The sequence below is a fragment of the Pongo abelii genome, chromosome 5 (assembly GCF_028885655.2).
Source record: "Pongo abelii isolate AG06213 chromosome 5, NHGRI_mPonAbe1-v2.0_pri, whole genome shotgun sequence".
In the NCBI taxonomy this organism is placed as follows: Eukaryota; Metazoa; Chordata; class Mammalia; order Primates; family Hominidae; genus Pongo; species Pongo abelii.
In genome coordinates, this window is record NC_071990.2 from 110,069,996 (window position 1) to 110,097,185 (window position 27,190).

General features: G+C 37.3%; 1 protein-coding gene across 4 annotated transcripts in view; it reads right to left on the reverse strand.

Annotated features, from left to right (window-relative positions):
• Positions 1–6,282: 6,282 nt before the first annotated feature.
• The window catches only part of SESN1 (sestrin 1), a 105,490-nt gene continuing 84,582 nt past the window's right edge, over positions 6,283–27,190 (reverse strand). For all 4 annotated transcript variants that reach the window (NM_001133666.2, XM_024247951.3, XM_024247952.3 and 1 more), the window contains 9 exon segments: positions 6,283–7,475; positions 8,387–8,531; positions 10,299–10,489; positions 12,420–12,532; positions 14,079–14,226; positions 18,093–18,335; positions 19,941–20,123; positions 20,719–20,919; positions 21,711–21,776. In NM_001133666.2, coding sequence (NP_001127138.1) covers positions 7,389–7,475; positions 8,387–8,531; positions 10,299–10,489; positions 12,420–12,532; positions 14,079–14,226; positions 18,093–18,335; positions 19,941–20,123; positions 20,719–20,919; positions 21,711–21,776 — 1,377 coding nt within the window. In that variant the 3' untranslated portion in view covers positions 6,283–7,388.

A 27,190-nucleotide genomic window follows, 5' to 3' on the forward strand; every position in this document is an offset into this window, starting at 1 on the left:
CTCCCCATCTTTGTGGATTTACCTGCCTTTGGTCTTTGATGTTGGTGTCCTTCAGGTGAGGTCTCTGAGTGGACATCCTTTTTGTTGATGTTGATACTATTCCTTTCTGTTTGTTAGTTTTCCTTCTAACAGGTCCCTCTGCTGCAGTTCTGCTGGAGTTTGCTGGAGGTCCACTATAGACCCTGTTTGCCTGGGTGTCACCAGCGGAGGCTGCAGAACAGCAAAGATTGCTGCCTATTCCTTCCTCTGGAAGCTTTGTCCCAGAGGGGTATCTGCCAGGGGTATCTCAGGGCCAGGATACACGGGTGGTCAGGGAACCACTTGAGGAGGCAGTCCGTCCCTTATCAGAGCTGGAACGCTGTGCTGGGAGATCCGCTGCTCTCTTCAGAGCCAGCAGGCAGGGACGTTTAAGTTTGCTGACACTGTACCCACAGCCGCCCCTTCCCCCAGGTGCTCTGTCCCAGGGAGATGGGGGTTTTATCTATTAGTCCCTGACTGGGATTGCTGCCTTTTTTTCAGAGATGCCCTGCCCAGAGAGGAGGAATCTAGAGAGGCAGTCTGGCCACAGCAGCCTTGCTGAGCTATGGTGGGCTCCCCCAAGTTCAAACTTCCCAGTGGCTTTGTTTCATGAAAATCTCTTGAACCTCGGAGGTGCAGGTTGCAGTAAGCCGAGATTGTGCCACTGCACTATAGCCTGGGCAGCAGCACAAGACTGTCTCAAAAAAAAAAAAAAAAAAAAAAAGAACCTATATTTCCAGGAACGAATAGACTTTCTAAGAATGGTTCTAGTCTGGGGCTCATACCTGATGTGGCTCAGCAAAATCCTCTAGGGACACTCACCTTATTGTAGTCCATAATGTAAGTATATGCTGGTAGATTCACTCCAATAGATGAAATCAGTTTAAGTCACAGGGGCTAATTTATCTAAAACATTCACAGATATAATGTATTTCATCCATAGCAAGCTATTTATTCTACTTTTAGTGGAAAAAAAAATCAAACTCTCTCTTCGCCAAACAGCCCCCTTCATATTTATGACTAAATAGTAACTCATGGTGGGATCCCATTATACCTATTCTCTTCCGTACTTAACTGCTCCCCTCAGACCCACATACAAGCTGGACCATTTGGAGCTATCTGCTTGAACAAAACCTGTGGTTAAAAAAACACGTAAAATCTACCATTTTAACCATTTTAAGTGTACAGTTCAGTAGTTTAAGTATATTCACATTGTTCTGCAGCAGATCTCTAGAACTCTTTCATCTTGTAAACTGAAGCTATACGCACCAAACAACTCCCCATTTTCACCCCCACCAGCTCTTGGCAACCATCAATTAATACTTTCCATTTTTATGACTTTGACTACTTGATATCTTATATAAGTGGAGCCATACAATAGTTGTGTGTGTGTGACTGGTTTATTTCACTTAGCGTTAATATTATCGAGGTTCATCCATGTTGTTGCCTGTGATAGGATTTCCTTACTTTTTTTTTTTTTTTTTTTTCTTCCCTGAGACAGAGTCTCAGAACAATCTCTGTTACCCAGGCTGGAGTGCAATGGCATGATCTCAGCTCATTGCAACCTCCGCTTCCCAGGTTCAAGTGATTCTCCTGCTCAGCCTTCCAAGTAGCTGGGATTACAGGCATGCACCACCATGCCTGGCTAATTTTTGTATTTTTAGTAGAGATGGGGTTTCACCATGTTGGCCAGGCTGGTCTTGAACTCCAGGCCTCAAGTGATCCACCTGCCTCAGCCTCCCAAAGTGCTGGGATTACAGGTGTGAGCCACCTGTGCCCTGCTGATTTCTTTCCTTTTTAAGACTGAATAATATTCCATTCTATGAATATACCACATTTTGTTTATCCATTCATCTGTCAATGAACATTTGGGTTGCCTCCATATCATGGGTACTGTGAATAATGTTGCCACGAATATAGGTATGCAAATCTCTCTTTGAGATCTTGTTTTCAGTTCTTTTGTGTATATACTCAGAAGTGATGTCTTAGTTCAAGCTGAGATAACAAAAAATATAGTTTGGGTGACTTAACAAAAGTTCATTCCTCACAGTTCTTCAGACTAGGAAGTCCAAAGGCAAGGTGCTGGCCAGTTCAGTTGGTGGTCAAGGCCCTCTTCCTGGTTTGCAGAGGGCTGCCTTTTTGCTCTATCCTCACATGGTGGAGAGAGAGAGATCATCTCTCACCTGTCTCTCCTTATAAGGGTTTACTGCCACTCATGAGGGCTCCACCCTCGAGACCTAATTACTTCCCAAAGACCATAGGGCTTCAACATGTGAATTTTGGGGGAACGCAAATATTCAGTCCACAGCAAGTGGAATTGCTGTATCATATGGGAATTCTATTTTTAACTTTTTGAGGAACCTCCATCGTGTTTAAGTGGTGATTATCATTTTACATTCTTACCAATGCCACATAAGTGTTCCAATTTCCCCACATCCTCACCAACACTTGTTATTTTGGGAGTTTTAAAAATAGTAGCCACCCTGATAAGTGTGAGGTAATGTGTCTTTGTAATATTGATTTACATTTCTTATAATTAGTCAGGCTGAGCACCTTTTCATAATTTTTGTTTGTTGGTCATTTGTATATCATCTTTGGAGAAATGTCTATTCAAGTCTTTGGCCTTTTTTTTTTTTTTTTTTGGAGATGAAGTCTCGCTCTGTCACCAGGCTGGAAGTGCATGGAGTGCAGTGGCGCGATCTCAGCTCATTGCAATCTCCGCTTCCCAGGTTCAAGCCATTCTCCTGCCTCAGCCTCCAGAGTAATCCCAGTGGGTTACAGGTGCACACCACCATGCCCAGCTAATTTTTGTGTAGAGACAGGGGTTTTCCTATGTTGGCCAGGATGGTCTCGATCTCCTGACCTCATGATCTGCCTGCCTCGGCCTCCCAAACTGCTGGGATTACAGGCATGAGCCACCACTCCCAGCCCCATTTTTTAGTTATTTGGTTTTTTGAGTTGTAGGAATTCTTCATATGTTCTGGATATTAACCTCTTATCAAATATATGATTTGTAAATATTTTCTCCTATCCTATAGGTTGCCTTTTCACACTGTTGATTATGTCCTTTGATGCACAGACATTTTTAAGTCTGATGTAATTCCAATGGTCTTTTTTTCTTTTGTTGCCCATACTTTGTGTCACATCTAAGAAATCATTGCCAAATCCAATGTTGTGAAACTTTCCCCCTGTGTTTTCATCTAGTTTTACATTTGTCAGTCTTACATTTAGGTCTTTGAGTTTTTTAATATATAAGGGTCCAACTTCATTCTTTTGCATGTGCATATCTAGTTTTCCTAGCACTGTTTGTTAAAGAGACTGTCCTGTCCGTATTGAGTGGTCTTGGTACCTTTGCTAAAGATCATTTGGCCATATATGTGAGAATTTATTTCTGGACCCTATTCCATTGGCCTCTATGTTTGACTTTGTGCCAGTTCCACATTATTTTGATTACTGTTGCTTTGCAATATGTTTTGAAATCAGGGAGTGTGAGACCTCCAACTTTGTTCTTTTTCAAGATTGTTTTGGCTATTCAGGGTCCATTGAAGATTCTAGATGAATTTTGGCATGGAATTCTCTACTTCCCTGAAAAATGCCATTGGGATTTTGATAGAGATTGCATTGAATCTACAGGTTACTCTGGGTGACCATGAGATGTCTTTCCATTTATTTGTGTCTTTAATTTCTCAGTAATGCTTTACAGCGGGGGTCCCCAACCCATGGGCCATGGACCAGTACTGGTCTGTGGCCTGTTAGGAACTGGCTGCAGTACTGGTCTGTGGCCTGTTAGGAACTGGCTGCACAGCAGGAGGTGAGTTGTGGGCAAGCAAGCATTAATGCCTGAGTTCTGCCTCCTGTCTGATTAGCTGCAGCATTGGATTTTCATAGGAGCTTGACCCTATTGTGAACTGTGCATGTGAGGGATGTGGGTTGTGCACTCCTTATAAGAATCTAATACCTGATGATCTGAGGTGGAACAGTTTTATCCTGAAACCATCCCCCACTGCACCGTCCACCCTGGGTCCATGGAAGAACTGTCTTCCATGAAACCAGTCCCTGGTGCCAAAAAGGTTGGGGACTGCTGCTTTACGGTTTTCAATGTGTAAGTCTTTTGTCTTAGTCTGTTCAGGCTGCTGTAACAAAATACCTTAGACTGGGCAATTTATAGATAACAGAAATTTATTGCTCACAGTTTTGGAGGCTGGGAAGTCCAATATCAAGGATTTGGTGCCTAGTGTTTTCTTCCTCACAGATGGCACACTCTAGCTGTGTCCTTACATGGTAGAAGGGGAGCTCTCCAGACCTCTATTAAAGGGCACTAATCCCATTCATGAGAGCAGAGCCCTCTTGACCTTATCACCTCCCAAAGGCCTACTTTTTAATACCACCACATTGAGGATTACATTTCAACATACAAGATACATCAACATACAAATGTGTGGGGAGACACAAACATTCAGCCATCACATATCCCCTTGGTTAGGTTTATTCCTAAGTATTTTATTCTTTTTGATCCTATTGTAAATGGAATTGTTTAATTTTTTTGGATCATTCATTGTTCGTGTATAGAAATACAACTGATTTTTGTGTGCTGACTTTGTATCCTGCAACTTTGCTGAATTTATGCTTCCTCTTGATCACACCATCCTCTGCTGGGGAAGAGCTAGGGTGAGCAAAATCCACAAACTTTCCTAGCCTTTTGGTGCAGCCTTTTCCTGGCTTTGCATTTGCCTAAGTGCTGCAGTTTCCCAATTGGTTTCTAGAGTTCTCACAAAGATATTCTGGCCCATATATTGTTAACTCAGCATCTCTGGGAGAATGAGGACGTGGAGTTCCCAAGTCCATCATCTTGCTGACATTACTCCCATCTACCAGTGTTAGCAAAAAACTAGTATGATGATTCATATATGATATTCACATATACAAATATGCTAGTAAAATTTGATTCATATATGATATTCACATATATGAATATGCTAATAAAATTTCAGAGTATATTGATAAAAAGTGCTTATCCAACAAATTTTACTTATCTACTTATCTCCTGGTGGTCTGTATCAAAATCAATCTCATTCTTAGAGATGATTAAGTTTGGCCTAATAAAAAATTTTCCCAAATATGGCCAAAAAAACTCAAATTTTAACTCTTGAATCCTGGGACCCTCAACCAGAAATCTTCTCATGATTATTTTAGAAAAAAATTTTCCTCTGGTTGGGGAAGGTTTTGATATCCCCAGTGTAATGTACCTTCCCTAATTATTTTGGAAACTACTGGTTTCAAAGATTATATAGTAACATTAGAAATCCTGTGTGTTTAGTTTTGAGAAAACACTCCAACAGGAAGCACCTGCTAAATGGGAGGCATTGAAACATTAACTTTGTATCACATGCACTTTTATTACTTTAGGTATAAACATATTTTTTAACTCATTAAAATTTTGATTTCAATTTCTAAGTGATTATAAGTTCCAGTGGACTAAATGCATTCTAGTTGATCTTGTTTTGTGATCACTCTACTGCTGATTAGAATCTCTACTAGAAATTTTGTATTTTCAAGAGGAGGAACAAAGCAGAAATGGGATAAGTAAAATTTTAACTATCTTCTTGGGTTCAATTGCATTGCTCTGGTGAGAGAACTCAGCAGCAGGCAGAAGAGGACAAAGGCATGATGCATATTCAATGAGTAATGCACTTATAAGTTTCTTTAAATATAAAACATATTGAAGATAATAATACTCTATTTCTAGCTAAGGTTATAGTCTTGTCTTCTCATGAGTAAATATCCTTGAGGACAGGTACCACCTCTGTTCAAAATTGATCCTTCCCAACCCCCCACTTCCACACTACCCCATACATTTGTAGGCAGGCACTAGATTGAGCTCAATAAATGTTTTGAGGAGTAACAGAGTTATCATCACAACAGCTTCAGTTAAACTTAGAGCTATTTCTACTTGTCTGAGTGTCATTTTTTGTTCTGTAGTCTCTCCCTAATGAATCCCTCTTTCTAGTAATTCTTAAAATTCTACTGGAACTCTAAAACAGTTCAAAAGAGAGCAGGCATAGGGCCACACCAGTCATTTCCAAGATAAAAATGGTCTTAGATAAGATTCTAAAGAAAGTCCACTCCTCTTTGTATGTTTCAAAATGGCTTCAAGTGTTTTTTGCCATTTAAGTGTGAATGTACTTGGCTTATGAAAGTAGATACTCAAAATTATTACTAATAGTGAAGTCATGATTTTTTAAGAGATTGAGACAGCAAATAAAATTGGAGAAAAATTCTTCTTTATTTAAAAATACCAGTAATACTGACAGACTTCAAAAGCAATTCACGCCTCCAGAATACAAAGTACTTAATACATATTTTCAAACCTGTTTGCATTTCAAACAAAGTTAGCGTTTTTGTAAATCAAATTTGATAACCCGACTAAAAATATTTTCCAGCTTTATTATTTAAGGAGCTGCACAACCTTTAAAGTGGGGACCAGGACGCAGGCAGAGGGAGAGAGACAGAATGCACCCAGGACTGCGCAGCAGTCTACAGCAACATGTCCCACAACTTTGGTGCTGGAAACACAACTACTGCACAAGACAGCTGCCCTCCAGTGTCAGGATCCTGTGAAACAGCATATCAAAAGATCGCCAGCTTCTTATAATTTACACACTTTCATTTAGGATTGCTTTTTGAAGAAAATCTTTAAGAATGCCATTGTAATTTAATATCCAGAACCCTGAATTTAAAAAACTAATGAAAGAAATTAATTAACTGTTACCATCAAAATGGTTGTTGCTGAGCTGTGTGAGTAGGAATTCGATGCTTTTTTAGATGCAAGAAAATTAACACATAATGCAAGTTTAATTTGAAATCACACAAGTTATGTATGTAGGCTCAGATAGTAGCAATGTTCACTTTTATTACTAATAGCTTAACTGAAACAGCCATCTATTCATTCCTCCAGCAGGAATAGCAGCACCAAGATCTTCTAAAATTCTTTACATATAAAGCTTAAGTCATTATCCAAGTCCCATTCTTTGCATGCTCCAATTCTTGTTATCTTATTTAACAAAAAAGCAACAGGATTTGGAGAGTTACTGTTTGCTGTATTAAAACAGTTACACAGCATCTTGTACTGTCAAAAAGCAAAATACTGTGAATGGCAGCCTGTCTTCACAGCTCTAAACGTGAAGCTGCCAAACAGTCACTGCTTGTGCCAGCAGTGGTTTTCCACAGAAAAATAGCAGAAACTAAAGGAATCATGGCACAATGGATTTCTGAATTATTTTGTCTACCATTGGTCCTGGGGCTTAGTACCTTCCCCCTTGTAGACTATATCTGCTGATCATTCCAGAATCATCTTTAATGAAGGAAAGTCATCAGGTCATATAGCGGGTAATGGCTCTCAGAGCGTAAAGGAGTTCTGCTTGCATCCTAGCTTCTATAAGAAGCAGATTAACATGAACCTGAATATAAAATACAACATCATATAAGGAAGGGTTACAAGCATTCGCAATCAGTTTTTCAGTGAATCTAATGAACACATAAAATAAGTACACTTCCTACACTTCCTATGTAGTACAGAATAACTTAGCCTTGGGTTCGTTGAACAGATTATAAATTTCTCAAAACAACAGCTATCTTTTTTTTTTTTTTTGATGCACAGTTTCACTCTTTCCCAGGCTCGGGTGCAGTGGCACGATCTCGGCTCACTGCAACCTCCACCTCCTGGGTTCAAGCGATTCTCATGCCTCAGCTTCCCATGTAGCTGGGACTACAGGGGCATGCCACCATGCCCAACTAATTTTTTGGTATTTTTAGTATCACCATGTTGGACACGCTGGTCTTGAACTCCTGACCTGAAGTGATCCGCCTGCCTTGGCCTCCCAAAGTGCTGGGATTACAGGTGTGAGCCACCGTACCCGGCCTAATATTCTTTTTGGATAGATTGAGCTTTCATTTATATTTTATCATATTTCTTGGAGGTTTGTTACATGTCAGAAAATCTAGACACTGTTTTATCAGAATACCAACTTCCCCTGCCAAATCATTATTCAGTAATTTCTATAAAGATGTTTCAAAGAGAACAGACACTTCTACATATACACAGCTTTTATAAAACAGTCTTCTATGTGCTGACAGCCATGCCAGCACTTCTGAAGACGGGCCAGCCCACCTGTGCTCCCTGTCTTTATTCTTTTACTCTATCACCATAATCAGGTTCCCTTCTGAAGGGGTACCTGAGACAGCTGTCCTGGAATGTTTTTCTTTGGGTTGGTAGGGGTGATGGAAAGGGTTTCAGCACCATTAGGTTAGGTGAAGGAGACTACGAATCATTGCTAAGTTACAGAGTAAACAAGCCACAATAGGCACATACCTTCTCAGAGTGCTTGAACTGCCTCCAGAAGCTATCATACATTCTTTTGGTAACCTTTTCAGGAGTGCAAACAACAGTTTTGATATAAACTTTAAAGCTACGATCCAATAGCTGGTTAATTTCACCATAGTCATAATCATCATATCTGTTGAAAGACATAATGAGGATTATGATATTTTCAGTGTATAACCTGTTTTCATCTTACAAAAGTATACACATCAATAGTTAATACTGTATTTTTTCTCTGTTTGTGTAGGCAGCTGTCCCCCAAAATGATACAGCTTTACAACTGCAGGTGGATGAGTGAGTATAAAGGGATAAGAAACAGAGTACTTAGGGAGAGTAACATAACATTTTTTCTACTACCCAAGTAAATCATTCCTGAAAGCTGATAATATTAACATAGCACTGGCTACCAAGCAATAGTGTATATCTGCAATCATGAACATGCAGCCACACTGAGGAACAAACTATTATTGAGACGGAGTCTTGCCCTGTCGCCCAGGCTGGAGTGCAGTGGTGCTATTTTGGCTTATTGCAACCTCTGCTTCCTGGGTTCAAGCGATTCTCTCGCCTCAGCCTCCCGAGAAGTGTGTGCCACCATGCCCAGCCAATTTTTGTATTTTTAGTAGAGACAGGGTATCACCATATTGGCCAGGCTAGTCTAAAACTCCTGACCTCAAGTGATCCGCCCGCCTTGGCTCCCCAAAGTGCTGGGATTATGGGCGTGAGCCCCCACGCCTGGCTGAAGAAATTCTGAAAACAGATTTTGAGTATTATCGAAATTAAGAAACAAATTAATTACCTTTGTTATTGGTACTAGTACTTTCTCTATATATAGAGATATCTCTATATATACATAGAGAGAAATTTACTTGTATAAATAAAAATAATTAGAATTACTTTACTCATGTTTCTAGGAGTTTCTGGGGTCAAATGGGAAAAAAGGCAGGGGCTGCGAGGAGAAGGATGGTCTATACTTAGGAGAGCCTCTCCTGCTTTAAGCCAAGATGGCTGCATGCACCAGTTGTCTGCGTTGCTCCACTGGGTAATGGATTTCCAATCACATAGGCACTGAAGTCTCCTATTGAGTTTTCAGTGGAAAGGGGAGAAAGGTCTTGCAAAGCTGGTTTTACAACCATTCAGGAGGCTAAAGTCAATAGTCTGGCTACTGATTAGTGGGAAATTAGTTTAAAGTTGGTCAGATGTACTTCAAATGCCAGATCCGTTTAGAGTAGATTAAATAGGGTTTGTAGGTTTTGACCAGAGTCTCTGATAAAATGAATAGAAAGCCTGATTTTACAGCGAAAATAGTTAACTAGTAAGCACTGTAGCTCAGAGTTTGTGTGCATGTGTGAGAAGGTGGTATACAATGACTGCATTTTCAATATAACATAGTAACATGGCTGAAAACCTAAAAGCAAGGACATGAAAGTTTTCCATTTTGATTACGTATTATGAGAGCAAGTACTCCTCAGAAGGAGCCTAAGAACAGCCAGAGGGGCAATATAAGGGTACTGGTTTCCAAGGAGGTAGAAACATAAACGTATCAAGAGATAGATTAAAACATAAATGTATCAAGAGACAGATTATATGAAGAGAAAAGATACTAAAGGTGTTCAGTGACAAACTTTGTTCTAGGACCAGCTTGCTTGTCCTCCCTTTCCTGGAGGCAGCTGTCATTCAATTCTTGTCAAGGTCCCTAACTCTCCCTCCTGCCTAGCTAGGAAAGAGAAGAAAAAACTAAGCTGCAATAAAGTGGTTCTTTCAAGCATAAATAGCATAAAAATAAGTTATTGGGGAGGGGATGGGTTTTGATTATGTGTGTGTCTATGTGCATGTGTGCTCCAAGCACTTGAATAATTTGGCCCAGAGGAAAACATCTCTTTATAAACACAGAAAGACGACTAACCTTATTCCAAACATGCAGTGAATATAGTTCCAAATTGCCCGTCTAAGCATTGAGGTATCAACATCTTTGTGCATTGCCATTGTATTATAAGTAAGATTGTAAGCAATGTGAAATTTTTCATCAATCAACTGTCCCACATCTGGATAAAGGCGATTTACCAAAGAATAACCATGATCTTCCCAGCAATAGTCCTAAATACAGGGAATAGAACAAATGTGAATAAATGTGGTCAAGTACAGTTCTATATCTATAGCTCTGTAGCATGGTAAAAATCATTGTCATTTGGCTGACAATCCAACTGGCTTTTATCCCTAACTCCCAGCTTCACTTGCACTCCAATCTTTTTTCAATTCCCATACTTCAACATGCAAAAGGTTGTGTTTTATAACCCAGTGAGTTTAAAAACTAATAGTCTCATCTCAAAAAAAAAAAAAAAAAAAACTAATAGTCTCTTCCCCTTACACATCGGCCTTTATCTCTTTCACTCTCTCTCCACTCAGCCCCCAGATGTGACCAGCCTGGGAGTCCCCTCTCCTTTTCCATTGCTGCAGCCATTCAAATGGTCTTCAAATTATGAGTGTGTGTGTGTGTTTTAAGAGACAAGGTCTCACTCTGTTGTCCAGGCTAGAGTGCAATGGTATGATCACAGCTCACTGCGGCCTCCAATACCTGGGCTCAAGCGATCCTCCCTGCCTCAGCCTCCTGAGTAACTGGAAGTACAGGCACAGGCCACCTTGTTTGGCTACTTTTAAAAATTATTTGTAGAGATAGGGTCTTGTTTTGCTGCCCATGCTAGTCTTGAATGCTTGGCCTCAGTGATTTTCCCATCTTGGTCTCTCAAAGAGCTGGGATTACACGTGGGAGCCACCAGATCTGGCCAAATTTTGTGAATTTTTAATTCAACACATCCATCACCCATTCCTTCTCCTACCCGCACTTCTGCCTTTTAGCCCTATTAACTGAGTCTCCTAATTAGTTTTCCTATATTAAATCTCCTTGCCTCCTTTCTTTCCACCTGAAACAAAACTTAATAAACCCCTACTTCTTTGTTGCTTTCCTAAAAACACCTCTTTGATAGTATGCCATCACGCTGGTCAAAGCCTACAAACCCCACATAATCTAATGTAAACTGCTTTGGCATTTAAGGCACACCTAACCAATTTTAAACATACACCACTAATCAGAAGTAGGAATCTTTAGCTTGAAGCTCTCAGCAGCCAACCAATCTCTTTATAATTCCTTCCTTCACTCTATCCCTCAACCTAAGCTTAATTATTGTCTAGTCTCCTCTACTTACAATACCCTTTTTGCCATCCAAATTCTTCAAATCCTAATGTCCCTCCATAAAAAATTTCCAGTCCACATGATGTCTTCAATTTCTAATCTATTGTATAATTATTCTATAACTCTTCCTGGTGCCTAAATTTTGCCCCTTAGTTTATTTATTTTTATTTTTTGAGACAGGATCCCACTCTGTCACCCAGGCTGGAGTGCAGTGGCTCCATCACAACTCACCGCAGCCTCAACCTTCCAGGCTCAAGTGATCTTCCCACCTCAGCCTCCTGAGTAGATGGGACCACAGGTACACGCCATCACACCTGGCTAATTTTATTTTATTTTTTATTTTTTTTGTGGAGACAGGGTTTCCCCTTGTTGGCCAGGCTGGTCGTGGAACGCCTCGGCTCAGGCAGTCCACCTACCTCAGCCTCCCAAGGTGCTGCGATCACAGGCGGGAGCCATTGTGCCAGGCCCCTTAGTTTCTTGAGCAAAGAAACAAAATCTTATGGTTCTCAAATATTTTCATAATTCTGGTAAAATAGTTATTATTTAACACTGGCCCCTAACAATATTTGGGAATGCTGGGAGTATCAACTCATCTGAATTAAATACTTACATATTTAAATATTTACACAATAAAATTTTTAAGATATACATACATTGAAACTACAGTATGATTCCATGGATGGATTAGAAACAGTCTTTCACCTTTTATTCTGAAACAACAAGAGATACTGCCTGCAAAGCACTTAGCATAGTTCTCAAATCTAAGTGGCTCTTTTGTATTTTAAGTCAGACTGAGATATTTCTAGTCAATCATGTGCATACAAGTTGCAATTTTACCTGGACACGAAATGTTGGAACATGCATCCCATGTCTAGAGAAATCTTTATAGCCATAACTAGTATCCTCAAAATGACGAGATACATCTCTTGCTGGTGTAACTTCTTCATCATCTGGGAAAAAAGGCCATTGAAAGGTTTTTAAAAATAGGATGCTAGTTAAAATTGATTTTACCCAAAGCAAGTAAAAATGGCATAACCCTTTCTCTGATACTGAGTAACCAACATCAACCAAAGTAGTCTTACAATTATACAAAGTAGTTTACTTGCTAGTAAATACAATGTAGTAAAAGGAGATTCTCCGTTATAAAATGAGAACTCACAGTTGAATTCTCTATGCCTTTTATTGCCTCTTTCATAGACCCTTTCTCTCTCCTCCCATTCCAATTTATATGTATTAGGTTTGACTTATTCAAAGCATGAACATACTTTTGGATAATTTTTAAGATAACTATAAAAATCAGCTATGCTCCAAAATTTAGCACTTAGATTATTTTTGTTGAATATTAATGACATATAATATGTAACATGATCAAAGAAAATCCCATGGATTAACATTTTTACAGTGCTGCCTGCACTGTGCCTAAGATTTTCTGGACTATCATCATGTTTAGGAGTTGATGAGATTATAGTTTCATGTAAGTGTAGCATTAGATGACAACTCTACATCTTTAGGCGTGGAAACAAAAATTTTTCCTGGAAGAAAAAAAAGTGAACATCCAACCTCCATTTAAACAAATTTGATTGTTTCTTTGCTATTAAGAAACTCGGTGCTCTTTCTCCCACTCTGTTATATTGTCAAAATACATCTGGAGACACTTTATAAACTTTTTCTCCTTTAAATTACCTGGTTTATATATTATCTCCTGTAGCCTGCATATAGATAAAGGTTAAACATAGAGGATTTAGGTTGTTGGTACTTTAATAAATATCTCCTTTTCACAAATCATATAATTTTTGTTGTTGTTTTTTTAGAGATGGGAGTCTTGCCATGTTGCCCAAACTAGTCTGGAACGCCTGGCTTCAAGGTGATCCTCCCACCTCAGCTTCTTGAGTAGCCGGTACTACAGGTACAAACTGCCGTGCCCAAAAAAATCACAGAATTTTAACTCTGGAAGCAATCTCAGGACTATTTCCTCATATTAGAGAAGCGTGGGCAATATAGCAAGACCCCATCTCTACAAAAAAAAATTTAAAAATTAACTAGGTGTGGTAGCATGTGTCTGTAGTCTTGGCTACTCAGGAAGCTGAGGCAGGATGATCGCTTGAGCCTAGGAGTCTGAGGTTACAGTGAGCTACAATCACGCCACTGCACTCCAGCCCGGCAACAAAGCAAGAACCTGTTTCTTAAAAAAAAAAAAAAATGAGAAAAAAGAGGGCACTCATATGTTAAGTGACTTAGCCAAGTTCACAAAGCTTATTAGAAGTAATTTTAGTGCCAGAATCCAAATTAAATGTCCTCCCCCTTAGTCTAGGCTGTTTTCACTTATGACCTTTTCTTAGTTGCTTGCTTTAAAAATTTGTAAATAGGAATACCTATGCAATAGTCTCTCTAAAAGGAAGGACATATTTAGATTGATGCTTTAAAAGTTACTTAAATTCTCTAAATAAAAAGTTGAGTTTGCAATAATTATATTGACTATATAATGGTTGTTCTTACCTGAAGAGAAGACAAACATACTCTCTCTTTTTTCTATTTCAAAACGTGAAGCCATCTCTTCCTGACTTGCCTCTTCTTCATCTCGACATTCCTGTAACTGCCTCATCTTTTCCATGAGGGCTTCAACCTCAAAGAAAGAATCACTTACCTGAAGAAAAAATACAATTAATGTTACACGTGGCAGACATAGAATATATATGAATTATCTTTTAAGTCTGTCTCATAAGAATTTATATCTTTTTTCTCTGTTGCCCAGGCTGGAGAGCAGTGGTGTGATCTCGGCTCACTGCAAGCTCCGCCTCCCGGGTTCACGCCATTCTCCTGCTTCGGCCTCCCGAGTAGCTGGGACTACAGGTGCCTGCCACCATGCGCGGCTAATTTTTTTGTGTTTTTTAGCAGAGACGGCGTTTCACTGTGTTAGCCAGGATGGTCTCGATCTCCTGACCTTGTGATCTGCCCGCCTCGGCCTTCCAAAGTGCTGGGATTACAGGCGTGAGCCACTGCACCTGGCCAGAATTTGTATCTTAGTAGAATATAGGGAAAATATTCTTATAATTTTAATGTACATGAATGAATAAAAAACTATTTTGGCCTATTAGGAATACAGACATGCAGATTTTAAAATATAAGGAAAAAAATGATTTTAAGAACACATTCTAATGCTTTTACCTTATAAAATTAGCAATAATGTCATTACTATTTATGCTGTTTTAAACTACTTGTCAATTTAAAACAACTGCATAAGATAACTTCTACTTGCTTAATCTTTAAATAAATAAGATATACAAAGTATAAATGATTTTGCATCAACTGTGTACACTGGGCATACATATTGTCAATGTGTCTATCATCTTTAATAATTAGATTTCTACAATTTACCAATTAAACATGAAAGATGTCTTGACATGGCTGGAGTTGGCCACCTGACCTCTGCAAATGGATCTGGCAGCTGTCACTTGCTGGGATGACTAGAGCAGTGTCACACGTAGAGTAATGGGTCTAACAAAGGACTGGCCAAGTGGTTTTGCGCTAGTCAAACCGGTTATACTTCTATACCCTGCTGCATTCTAGCTACAAAAGCTAGATCAAATCTATGCAATTTATACCTTTCTTATAAAATGAATATATTAAGAAGTCTGGGTTGGGCTAGTGGCTCATGCCTGCAATCCCAGCATTTTGGGAGACCAAGGCAGGAGAATCACTTGAGCCCAGGAGGAGTTCAAGGCTGCAGTGAGCTGTGATGGTGCCACTGTATTCCAGCCTGGACAACAGAGAGAGACTTTGTCTCAAAAAGAGAAAAAAAAGTCTTAATCTCAAATCTCAATGTATACATACAAAATTAATGTTTCCCCCCTTATAAATTTATTTTGCCAGGAATGTTTTTAAGACCTCTATCTTCCATTCTTCCTGGCTTCCACCCATTGATCCTTCAGGTAGCAGCTTATATCCTTCTAAACACTGTCATTTACCCCACAAGCTCCAATTATTCTAACACAACCCTCTCCTCTTTCCTTCAGAGGACCAATCATAATTTATAATTGTTATTTGCATGATATTGATTTAATGCAGGCTCCCTTCCCAGACCAAACCTTCATAAAGGTAGGAAATCTGTTTGGTTTACTTGTATATATCCCAAGCCTAGCATAGTACTTGGTACATAGTAGATATTCAAGAAATACTTGCTGGAGAATGACTGTCAGGATAATTCTATATTAAGAGACAATCTATATCACTTGTGCTTTACATTTTCTTTTGATCCAAACAGTTATACTGAAATGCCCAGTATTAAGCCCTTTCTCTAAGACTTTCATGATGGGAAGTGTTTCTATGACGATACTGAAGATTCTTGTGGTGCATGCATACATTTTCCCCAGTTATTCCTGACATAGAGTCAGTAACCAAATAAAAAATGAGCTGAAAAGGATTAGGTTTCATGATAGGATGACTCAAAGTTTAAAAAAGATCTCTGTCAACTCACATTATCTGTCACTAATTTATTTTGTTTACCTATTCTCCTCTTAAAGAGCCCAAATTTTAAGTATTCTTAGGAAAGATAATTCTTGATAAATTATATTGAAATAAGAGGGAAAGGAAACAAAGTAGGTTTCTTTGTTCCTTCACTGATCTGCCAAAGTTGGGATTAAAAAAAAATATGGCATTTCATTTTAATATTAAAATGTTAAAACTGTGCAAGAAAACTTTTTTTTTTTTCCCCTTTATAAATTACCCAGTCTTGGGTACGTCTTTATTAGCAGCATGAGAACAGAATAATACACCAACACTTAGAAGCAACCAATGTGTCCTTCAGTAGCTACTGGAATAAAGAAATGTTGGTACATCCAGAAAATGAAAAATTATTCAGTGCTAAAAAGAAATTAGGTATCAAGCCATGAACAGACATGGAAGAAATTTAAATGCATATTACTAAGTGAAAGAAGCCAATCTGAAAAGGCTACCTACTGTATGATTCCAACTATATAACATTCTGGAAAAGACAAAACTATGGAGACAGTAAAAAAATGAGTAAGTAGTTTCCAGGGTTGGGAGGGAGGGAAAATTCTTGTTTGTTTGTTACCATTTGTATCTGAAGAGCTGAGTCAGATACTGGATATGTACCTAAAGAACAAGCCATATCAGTTCACTATCAAAGTGTCATCAGTGTGGGCCATAAACCTTCTAAAAGTATCCAACTTACCTGGGAATAGGAAGCTTATCAGAGAAATAAAAATTATCTTCTTTCACTATTCATTCTTTTAATAGAAGGAGAACTAGAAACAATCAAGTACTTTTTTCTTTAGCCTTGTACTAAATTATTGGTAGCAAGGATAAGAGTCCATCTCCTAGCATTCTAGCAACTGAATACTCTCTCTTGGATCCTCTTCTGACTGCCAAGCTTTGAAAAATAATCAGTGGCCATATGCAGGCCTATAACATGAATCTAGGCAGCTCAAAGGAGGGTGAAACTGATGGTCCAGTCCTATGATCAACCTTGGGAAAATTATTCTTTCTTGTGCTAATTTCACCATATGTAAATGCTGCCTCTTATTTAGCACCTGACAAATGCTAAGTGCTGTACTTGGCATTTTACTTCTTTAGAGACATTTCATTTAAACCTCACAATAACTTTGTGTTTTACTTTTATTTAGATATGAAAGAACTAAGATTCAGTAACTTTCCTGAAGTCAAATATATAAATTAAAGGCAATTCAACCTGTCAAATCTATTTCAAAGGGATAATATAACTCAGAAAATGCATGTAAAGCATTCAGATGGCTGTGGTACTGCTTCTAAAATTTATTTTTGAAGCATAAAATAAACCCTTGCTTTTTCGCTACAACAAAAGAATGCAGGAGGAGATTTTGATTCATTATATATAGGAATTAAAATTTGCTTATAGAAAACTGAACCTACTCTGTTTCAAAGGAGTAACAAAACTGAGAATATATAAAAGCCAGGAAGAGAAGGAATAGAGGTAAAAGCATTTTAACACATTTACATTCACCTGATGTCACCTTCTATATTGGTGCAAAGTTAAACATGAAGAAGAATTTTGAAGAGAGAAATTTCTAGATCAAGCCTTCTGAAAGATAAAAAATTAAGAAGCCAGGCTGTTTATTTTGTGCAAAAGAGAAGAATGTGATTGGCACAAAAAGTCTCCACCACCAGGCCACACTATTTTCAGCCTTCCCTCATGTCACTGTAGTAGCCAATCAATATTATTTGGTCCTGACGGGACACATGCTGTTGGCTCCTGATCTTAAAATTATCTAAGTGTAAACTCCTAAGAGAGTCTTAGAGTTTCGTACATCACTTTTGTAAAATGTTGTATATCACCTAGACGAGTGATGAGCATGTGAGGCAGTCAATAAAACCCTACTGAATGAATAGATATAGGGGCCCAATATCTCCACAGTCTTAACCGGGTGGGTTTTTCTAAGAAGCCAACTGAAGAAATAATATAACAGCAATTATTGTGATTAGTTTTATGACAATCTCATGACAAATAATACTTACAGAAACATTTTCTGCTGAGTTGACCGGCATCTCATCCACACTGTGATTGCCATTTGTAATGTCACAGATGCAGTAGTTGCTAACAGAAGGAGGTCTGAATGTGTGGCCACCATCACAATGAATTTCTGGACTGATTCCACAGCCGAATGTGAATGAGGCAAGAGAATGATAGTGTGTGAGTAAAACTACTGCATGTACCAATTCCGCAAGGGACCAGCTGTGCTCTTCAGCTTTTAAAAGTCCCTTAGGGGGAAAAAAAAAGAATATATTTTTGTACCGGGGTGTGGTAAAAGTATACAGTTAATTTTAGTATTTAATTTATTGAAAACATGAGTCACCATACAAAGCCTAGCATAAAATTATCATTTGAAACATGTAGAACCCAGAATTTGCTAATTTTTATGAATATGCATTCACAAATAGAACTTAACATAATCTGTTAAGACATTCACTATTATTTTGATTTTCTGAAATACTGAATTAAAATGTAAGAGAATGCATTTTGCTTAAAAGTGGTTGCTGTATTTCAGATGCTGGATTATGAATGAATTACTGTGTTGTTAGTTCAAAATCTCAAAGCAAATGTAATAAATTTGTGTTTAAAAGTAGAAGCTGCTGTGTGAAATGCGTGTGCTTTGTTTATTATAAGGCCTCCTCAAGGAATTTTTAAGACAGTGGCTTGAACAACTTGATTAAATATTCCTAAATCATCAAAAAGTTATACATAAATTCTATGTCGCTTCTGCTTCATTATCTATTTTGTAATCTTGTATAATTTTTCCTTACTTGACAATATATAATAGGCATTGTATTAATATATTCAAATCTTATATCTTCTTGATAATATCTTTAATTATCTAATAGTATCTATTCTATGAAATAGATAAGACCAAAAGATGCATCTCTAAGAATTTATAGTGCATGGTAGACAATTTTAGAGAACATCAATCTACTTTTACTCTATTACCTCTATTAATAAATAGAACCAGAACTAGCTTAACATGGCATTTAAAACGTAACATAAAGATGCATAACAATGAGATGCCACTTCACACTTATCAGAATGGCTGAAATCCAAAACACTGACACCAATGCTGGCCCAGATGTGGGGCAACAGGAATGCTGCTTCATTGCTGGTGGGAATGCAAACTGATACCGCCCTTTGGAAGAGTTTTACAGTTTCTTACAAAGGTAAACGTAGGCTTACCATATTATCCACAAATCGCACACCTAATTATGTGCGATGTCCTTCAATAGGTGAATGGATAAACAAACTATGGCATAACTATACAATAGAGAATTATTCAGTGATAAAAAGAAATGAACTATCAAGTCATGAAAAAGCATGAAGAAGCCTTAAATGGATGTTGCTAGATGAAAGAAGCCAGTCTGAAAAGCTACATACTTTTATATGATTCCAGCTGTATGACATTCTGGAAAAGGCAAAACTATATAGAAACAATAAAAAGATGAGTGGTTGCAGGGGTTTAGGGGAAGGGGAAAGGGGTGGGGAAAGGGATGAACAGGTGGAACCCAGGGCATTTTTAGGGTACTAACTATTCCATATGATATTGTAATGGATGCGTGACATTAGGCATTTGTCAAAACGTGTAGAATGATACAATGCAAAGACTGAACCCTAATGTGAACTACAGAGTTACTAGTAATATATCAATTACAGCAAATGTACCACAGAAATGCTGTAACAGAAGAAAATGTGCATCTGTGGGAAGAGATTCAGGGGGTAGAAAATAGGAACTCTGTACTTTCTGTGCAATTTTTCTGTAATACTAAAACTGCTCTAAAAAAGTCTGAATGACTCCCAAGATATATTACCCCACTGCTTACCTCAATGTGTTCTTTGGTAATAAGCCAAGGTCTATGGGCTAACACTTTGTTAAGTTCTCCTAAATTCTGTAGTTTTTGAGGAGCATTCTCTAAACCATTGAGCCACTTGGGGTCCCCACCAACATGAAGGAAATCATTTACATGCAGGTTCACTAAGTAGGAGCACTGATGTCTTGCCGCAGCCTTAAAACAAAAAGATTATTCTAATTATAAATATTAAAACCTTGAACTACATATCCTTTTTATTTACAACATGCAAAAGAGCTAAGTTTATTAGTATGTTTTCAAATTTTCCATAAACTACAGAAATGCAGTTTTTATATAAACATTTTAAAAATTCAAATACTGTAAGAACCTTAGAAATATTCCAAGAACAAACAAAATATCTGATAAAAGTATTTGAACTTTAGACATTTTATCTATATACTTTTAGAACTTCAGATTAAGAAGAAACTTCAATTAAGGTGCCAATCATAAAATAATGGAATATTATTTACATCTTGAACAGGAAGCACCACTTATGTCAATGTGAACTATTTATAATAATGAAACAGAACTTGTGTTCTACTTATTTAATGAAGAATGGTTCTCAGCAATGTATAAATACTTGTTTCTTTTTCTGTCATACTTGAGAGCATACTTATTTAAAAATAGGAAAAACAGAGACTGTGCAACAGGAATCATTATATATCATAATCTAAGTATTTATCCCTGTGTTTAAAGCATTAACTGTCTCTTAAAATAGGCAAAAAGAATTTTTCACTGAATGTTTACAAACCATTATTCCAATGTAGTGACGATAATGTAGGGGTAACGGCCCATCCATTTGCAGTAGATAGTGTTGAGTTTTTAAGAAACTTTCTAAATATTGTGGGTGGAAAACCATCACTAACGTAATGTTATCCAAACGGCCCAAAGCAGCAAAAGAATCTGCAAATAAAGCATGCATCTGTGCGTCTTCACTCCCCACTTGGAGGATCTGTATAAATGAGAGAAAAACCATGGTTACTGAAATTGTAAATTGGTGTTAAGGGAAGAAAATATACATGGGCTACACTCTAAGTATGATTTAGAAGCAGATTAAATTTGGCTTAAGAAAGAGGGGTTACAAATTTAAACTCAACTGGTTGAAAGATACAGAAGAATAAACAGTTACATATTATATAGTAGGGGATAAACAACAAAGGCTGAACATTAAAGGCCATCTAGATAGGCTGCTTGCAGAGTTGGCCAGAATCCAGATAAAGAAGCAGATTTAGATTATCAAATTTGTAGAGCTTGCAAACAGACACTAAAGCCTTTCTTTACAAAACCGCCTACTCTCACTCAATTTAAGGAGAACTAAAATTAACTAATAGCATACAGTCCTTATGAAAATAAAGCATAGATGCTTTTATACATATATAGAATTAAAGATCCAATCTAGCACTGATATCAGCCTGTGGAGATGGTCAAGACTAAGTAACTCAGGTTATGAGCACAACTAAACAACATCTAAATATAAGCAGATGTTGTATCACTGGTCAAAAACAAATCTTGGCTTTACTTGATTAAATATGGGTGTTAAAAATACATCATGAAATACTAGAAATCAACACAAGTACAACAGCTTTTTATTCCCACAGATTCACTGCCAAAGCATGATTAACTGCAACCAACTCTGACTAAAACATGTTGTTGACCAACAGTTCTTCAGATGCCAAGATGTGGGTCATGAAAGCTCTTCCTTAAAAGCATACAGTTCACCATGTACTTTCACAAACAACGTACCTCCTTTTCTGGGATGAATCTGCTTGGTCCCTGTCCTAGTGGTCGAGGAATTCTAATGCCAAGTTCCTAGAAAAGAAAATTACACCATCTCAGGCCTTTGGCAGTAAACAAAATGAACTGAGGCTAAAGGAATGGGAGGGAAAAACAACCAGTCGAACAGAGACAGGCTTGTTTTGATGGTTTGTTTTCATGGCTGTATATACATACCAACTCTTCTGTTAGCATTGCATAGCTAACAACAGCTTATAATACAACTCTGACTAAAAACAATAAAACCTGTTTCACTAAAACCAGAGTTTTGCATAAAGTACTTGGCAGAAAGTCTAGAACAGAAAGTTCAGCACATAGCCAACCCTGTGGATCATCAGTGATACAAAATAAGACCAGTGTGTTTGTACATCTAAAACTCAACCAACCCAAATATCAATCCCTGTGCATCATCAGAAAATGAAAAAGCAGTACTTCCACCTAGGTGTCTTAAACTAGAAAAAGTGTAATTATTATTACGTCTAAAACAACACCTCACGGTTAGAATGTAAATTTATGAAAAATAAAAACTAAATTCACAAGAGACAGCACTACAGGGCATGTTTTCTCTGTGGTTAAGTAATTTTAGAGAAACTCATTTTGTTTGTAAGTTTGCCTTAAATTAAGTTTTTTTTTTTTTTATTTACAGGATGTCATCAATCTTGCCCGTATTATATTTTACAGAAGCTCAAATAATTGAGAAATAGTTTTCTGACATTTGACACAGTGACTCTAGAATCCTGTACCTTATGTGATGGTGTAGTATGGTTAACAAGAACTGAAAATCTGTTAGGGTTTCCTTTCCCTCCCTCACCCTCCCCATATAGTGTGTTTACAGAAACAAAACCAAAATAATATATTTCAACTTTTTGTTGTTTTGAGGCCTATGTCCTATCTAGTGTCATTTAAAACATTTTTTAGAATTTATACAATTAAAGATTAACCCCTTCACTCATATTATTATATATATGATTAAATACTCATATAATTCTACTCTCTCCTTACTGCTTTTAAAAGTTCTTCATGATATAAACCAGATATTTTCCTTTTAAAGAAAAAAAGTGGGGATGGCGGGGGTGGGTGCACAGAGAGAAGGACATGTGGCAGCAATCCAAGAAATCTGGTCCCAGCAAATGAAACTCTTTAAAACAGAATAGGCTTTTAAAAATTAAGCAGGAAGGACAAAAGTGAAGGTAATCTTTATTAGGAGACATCAAGATTCAAAGCAGTTTATATTTGCCAACAGAATTCATAAAATAATATTTAAATAAAATAATCTTATACTGGAGGTTGGTGACTTCTCCCTGGTTAGTCCATCCTTACACTGAAGATAGTAATGCTTTAACATTATACCCTTCATTAGAGGAGGCACTTAATTCACTGGTCTGGCCATGTGTGTGTCTCAATTTTAACATCCTGTAATGAATGCCAGAGGACATCCCTGTTATTCAATATATAATTTTGGCACCAATAGCAGCCATTTATATACAATGATGACTCAGCTTTTCTAACTGCTGAATTTCTGATCCAATTACATACATTTGAAACAATACCTATTGGACAAAACTAAGGCTAAAATTAACATTTATCCCCTCTAATTTATTTAATCTTGAAAACTGTCTTATTTAAACAAAATATATTTTAGGAAAATGCCTGTTTCAAGGGTTTATTACTGTTTTATAACTAAGAGACTTGGGACTTTAGTATATGAAAAGGTGTCATTTCAAATGGGGGAAAATGAATTATTCAACAAATGATCTTGGGACAACTGGATAGCCATTCAGAAAAAAAGTGAAGCTGGAACACTATAACATGCTTTACCCCACAATAAATCAGAGTTAAATGTAAGAAAAAAATAAAAACTTAGAAAAAAAGCAAAAAACATTATAGTACTAAAAGAAAACACTCATGGAGTGAAGCAGGCCTAAGAATACCACAAAAGCCAAAAGTCATAAAATATAAGATTGATAAATTTAATGACATAAAAATAAAGACTTTCACATGGGAAAAAGAAATATATACAAAGTCAAAAGTAAACAGAAAGCCAGGAATTATATTTGCCATTCAAATAAAAAAGGGCTAAATTTTAAAGAAAGACTACTATAAATCAATAAGAAAATCCCCAACAATCTTTTTTTTTTTTTCTGAGACAGAGTCTCGCTGTGTCACCCAGGCTGGAGTGCAGTGGCATGATCTCGGCTCACTGCAGCCTCCGCCTCCTGGGTTCAAGTGATTCTCCTGTCTCCCGAGTAGCTAGGACCACAGGCGCGTGCCACCACACCTGGCTAATTTTTTGTATTTTTAGTAGAGACAGGGTTTCACCATGTTAGCCAGGATGGTCTCAATCTCCTGACCTCGTGATGTGCCCACCTCGGCCTCCCAAATGCTAGGATTACAGGTGTGAGCCACCGCACCTGACAACAATCATATTTTAAAAATGAGCAAACAACACAGACAGTTCAAGGAAAAGAAAATACAAATGGTTGAAAAATGCTTGACACTCAAAACAACTGCAAGTTAACTATGCTGAGATACTGTCTTCCTCCAAAAAGACTGCTTAAGATCAAAAAGTTTGATCACAGCCTGTATTGGAGAGAGGGTAGAGAAACAGTCATTAATTGTTTATATATTGCTGTTGAGAGTGTTTTGAAGTATGAGAAAAAAGAGTATAGAGTATATATTACTACAACTGCTAGGAAGGGCAATTTGTAATAGTGATCAAAATTAAAAAGTCCCACAGCCTTTGAATCAACAATTCCATCCTAAGTGTTAACCTACAGATATGCTCACATTTGTGAAATGCCATATGTAAAAGGATAATCACTGCAACAGTTTCTAATAATACAAGGTTGAAAACAATCTCAGTGTTCATCAATAGAAGGCTGTTTCAATAAAGTTCAGCGTGACCATATAATAGAGTAGCATGCAGTCTTTAGAAAGAATGAAGCACTTCTACATGAGTTGACTTTAAAAGCTCTTCAAGTTATATTATGATAATGGGGAAGGGGAGGAGAAGCAAAGTGCAGAATATGTATATATTATGTTATCTGTAAGCAGGAAAAAAAAAACAACCTCACTGATTCAATTTCTAGGCCTTTATCTTACAAATACATTAGCAGCATGAAAGGTAGTTACCTTTTTAAAATGTGGCCAGATTGACAGCACATAGGTTTAGAAACAAAGAGGTATACAAATTATATTATTCTGGTTTTATTTCTCTACCAAATATATAGTTTATATGCCAAATTATCATAAAACAATAGGTTACAATTCCAAGAAGGTGGCTATGAATGCTTGAGAAACAGAGTATTTCCTATATTTATGACAAGGGTTCTATGTAATTCTTGTAAGTCCATCCCTATTGCCAAATTTAGTGGGCATATTGATAACACTGTCTCCCCTCTTCCTTAGCCTCCAAATTGAAGAGTCCTAATCTGTAAAATAGGGATGATGACAAAATAATAATACCATCAATCCCAACTATGTGGGATTATAATCTATATTATAAACTATAGAATTTTAGAAATTATACAAACGTGAGTCTTTTGTTATAGATTCTAGTCTTAGGTATAAGGTCTAACAGATTTGGCTGTCTAATTTCTCAGAAGTAGCAGAGGAAGAGAGGGTAAAGTGGGGTTTCTAGACTGTGGTTGGCACCCTAACACTAATCAATGATATCTGAGAACCAAATTGCCTTTTAGTTTTCTGCTTATTTCTTGAATAACATTGAAAAAGCAACTAGGGCTCATGATAATAAATAGCAATAGCAGCAGCAGCAGCTAACACAAAATATTTATGAGCTGAGCACTGTTTTAAATTATACTACCTGTAAACAAAGAACATGAGTCTATGATACTAAAGTTTAGAAAGAGTATTTGGTGTTCTACAATATTCATGAAAAAGTCAAGAGTCTTAGATTAATCCTTACCTTAATCTATGAAGCAGGTACTATTATTATCTCCATTTAGCATAACTGATGAAAGCCCTGAGATTTTTTTAATTTTTAAAATTATACTTTAAGTTCTAGGGTACATGTGCACAATGTGCAGGTTTGTTACATATGTATGCATGTGCCATGTTGGTTTGCTGCACCCATTAACTCGTCATTTACATTAGTTATATCTCCTAATGCTATCCCTCCCCCCGCCCCCTACCCCACGACAGGCCCCAGTGTGTGATGTTCCCCACCCTGTGTGCAAGGAAAGCCCTGAGATTTGAACCCAAGTATTCTAGCTCAGTCAGTACTAGTGAGTGGTGGAGACGGGGGCTGAATCCATGACATCCGATTCTAGAGTTGGTATCTTTCATTATTACCCTTTTGAGCCTCTTTAAGACTTCTTGATACCTTGGATATTCTTATAGATACCACTGTTATTATACAGTAGTAGTCTTGGTTTATAAAAAGTTTCCATTTTCTGGAAAACTCACTTTTGAAACACTTCTTGGTCACATGTTAAATTGGTTACAACTCTTTTCTAGTAGATGCTGATCAAAAAAGGCACTGCAGGTGTTCAATGGGGTGATCATAAACCAAACTAAATACATTTCATAGCTTCCTATTTAGGTTAATTCAATTATTCCTTCATCTGTAGCTGTAAGAAACTTAACTACAGACTTTGAACAAATTTTGGCCAATCCAGATTCTAGGAGACTGAACTGTCACCAACAAATGGCCTTGTTGAAAAGCAGATGTGGATACTAATCACAGCACTAACCTCACAGGCTCTCTGTGAAGGTGTGGCTGGAAGACTAACAAGAGAACAGTCTTTTCCCCTCAACAACCTAATAACCGTTTTTGAAAGAGACAACAACAGTTTCCACCATCACAATATTACTTCTGATGTGTTTCCTCAGTGTATAATACAAAACACTAATTTTCAGAGTGAAAATTCTTAGTGAATGTTGACAGTAGTACCACAGAAAGACTATGTATTTATTGTATCACTCACTGCATGAATCAATGTGTACTGAAAAGTACTGTTCCAGTCAGATGTTTCAAATTTGTGAGATACATTTATGCATGTGTATCAATATCCTTAAGTGAAATAATGAATGAATGACAAGTGCAAAATGAAAGCATTGTTGGCTTACAGTATCTACCCACCTGCAAAATTAGTTGAGAAGTAAAAATACACAAATAATTTGAATCATTTTGTTTTCCTCGCTACACTATCACTGTTGTGATTATCACAACATTCACAGTAATTTTATTTTTTAAATTCAAAAGCAGCATGTGTTTTTTGAAAAACATTTCAACAAGGTAAAGATATGTTATATAAAAAGTGAAAGTTCCCATCCCACTCTCCCTTCTCTGGGAGATTGCCTATAGCTGGGTGCTGGACTTTTGACATTCAAAAATTTTAAATAGAAATGGAGAGATCTAGAAGTGTTAGAAAGAAATATGCCTACTATAGCAAAATGTACTAATAATTATGTTAATATTGTCATTAATA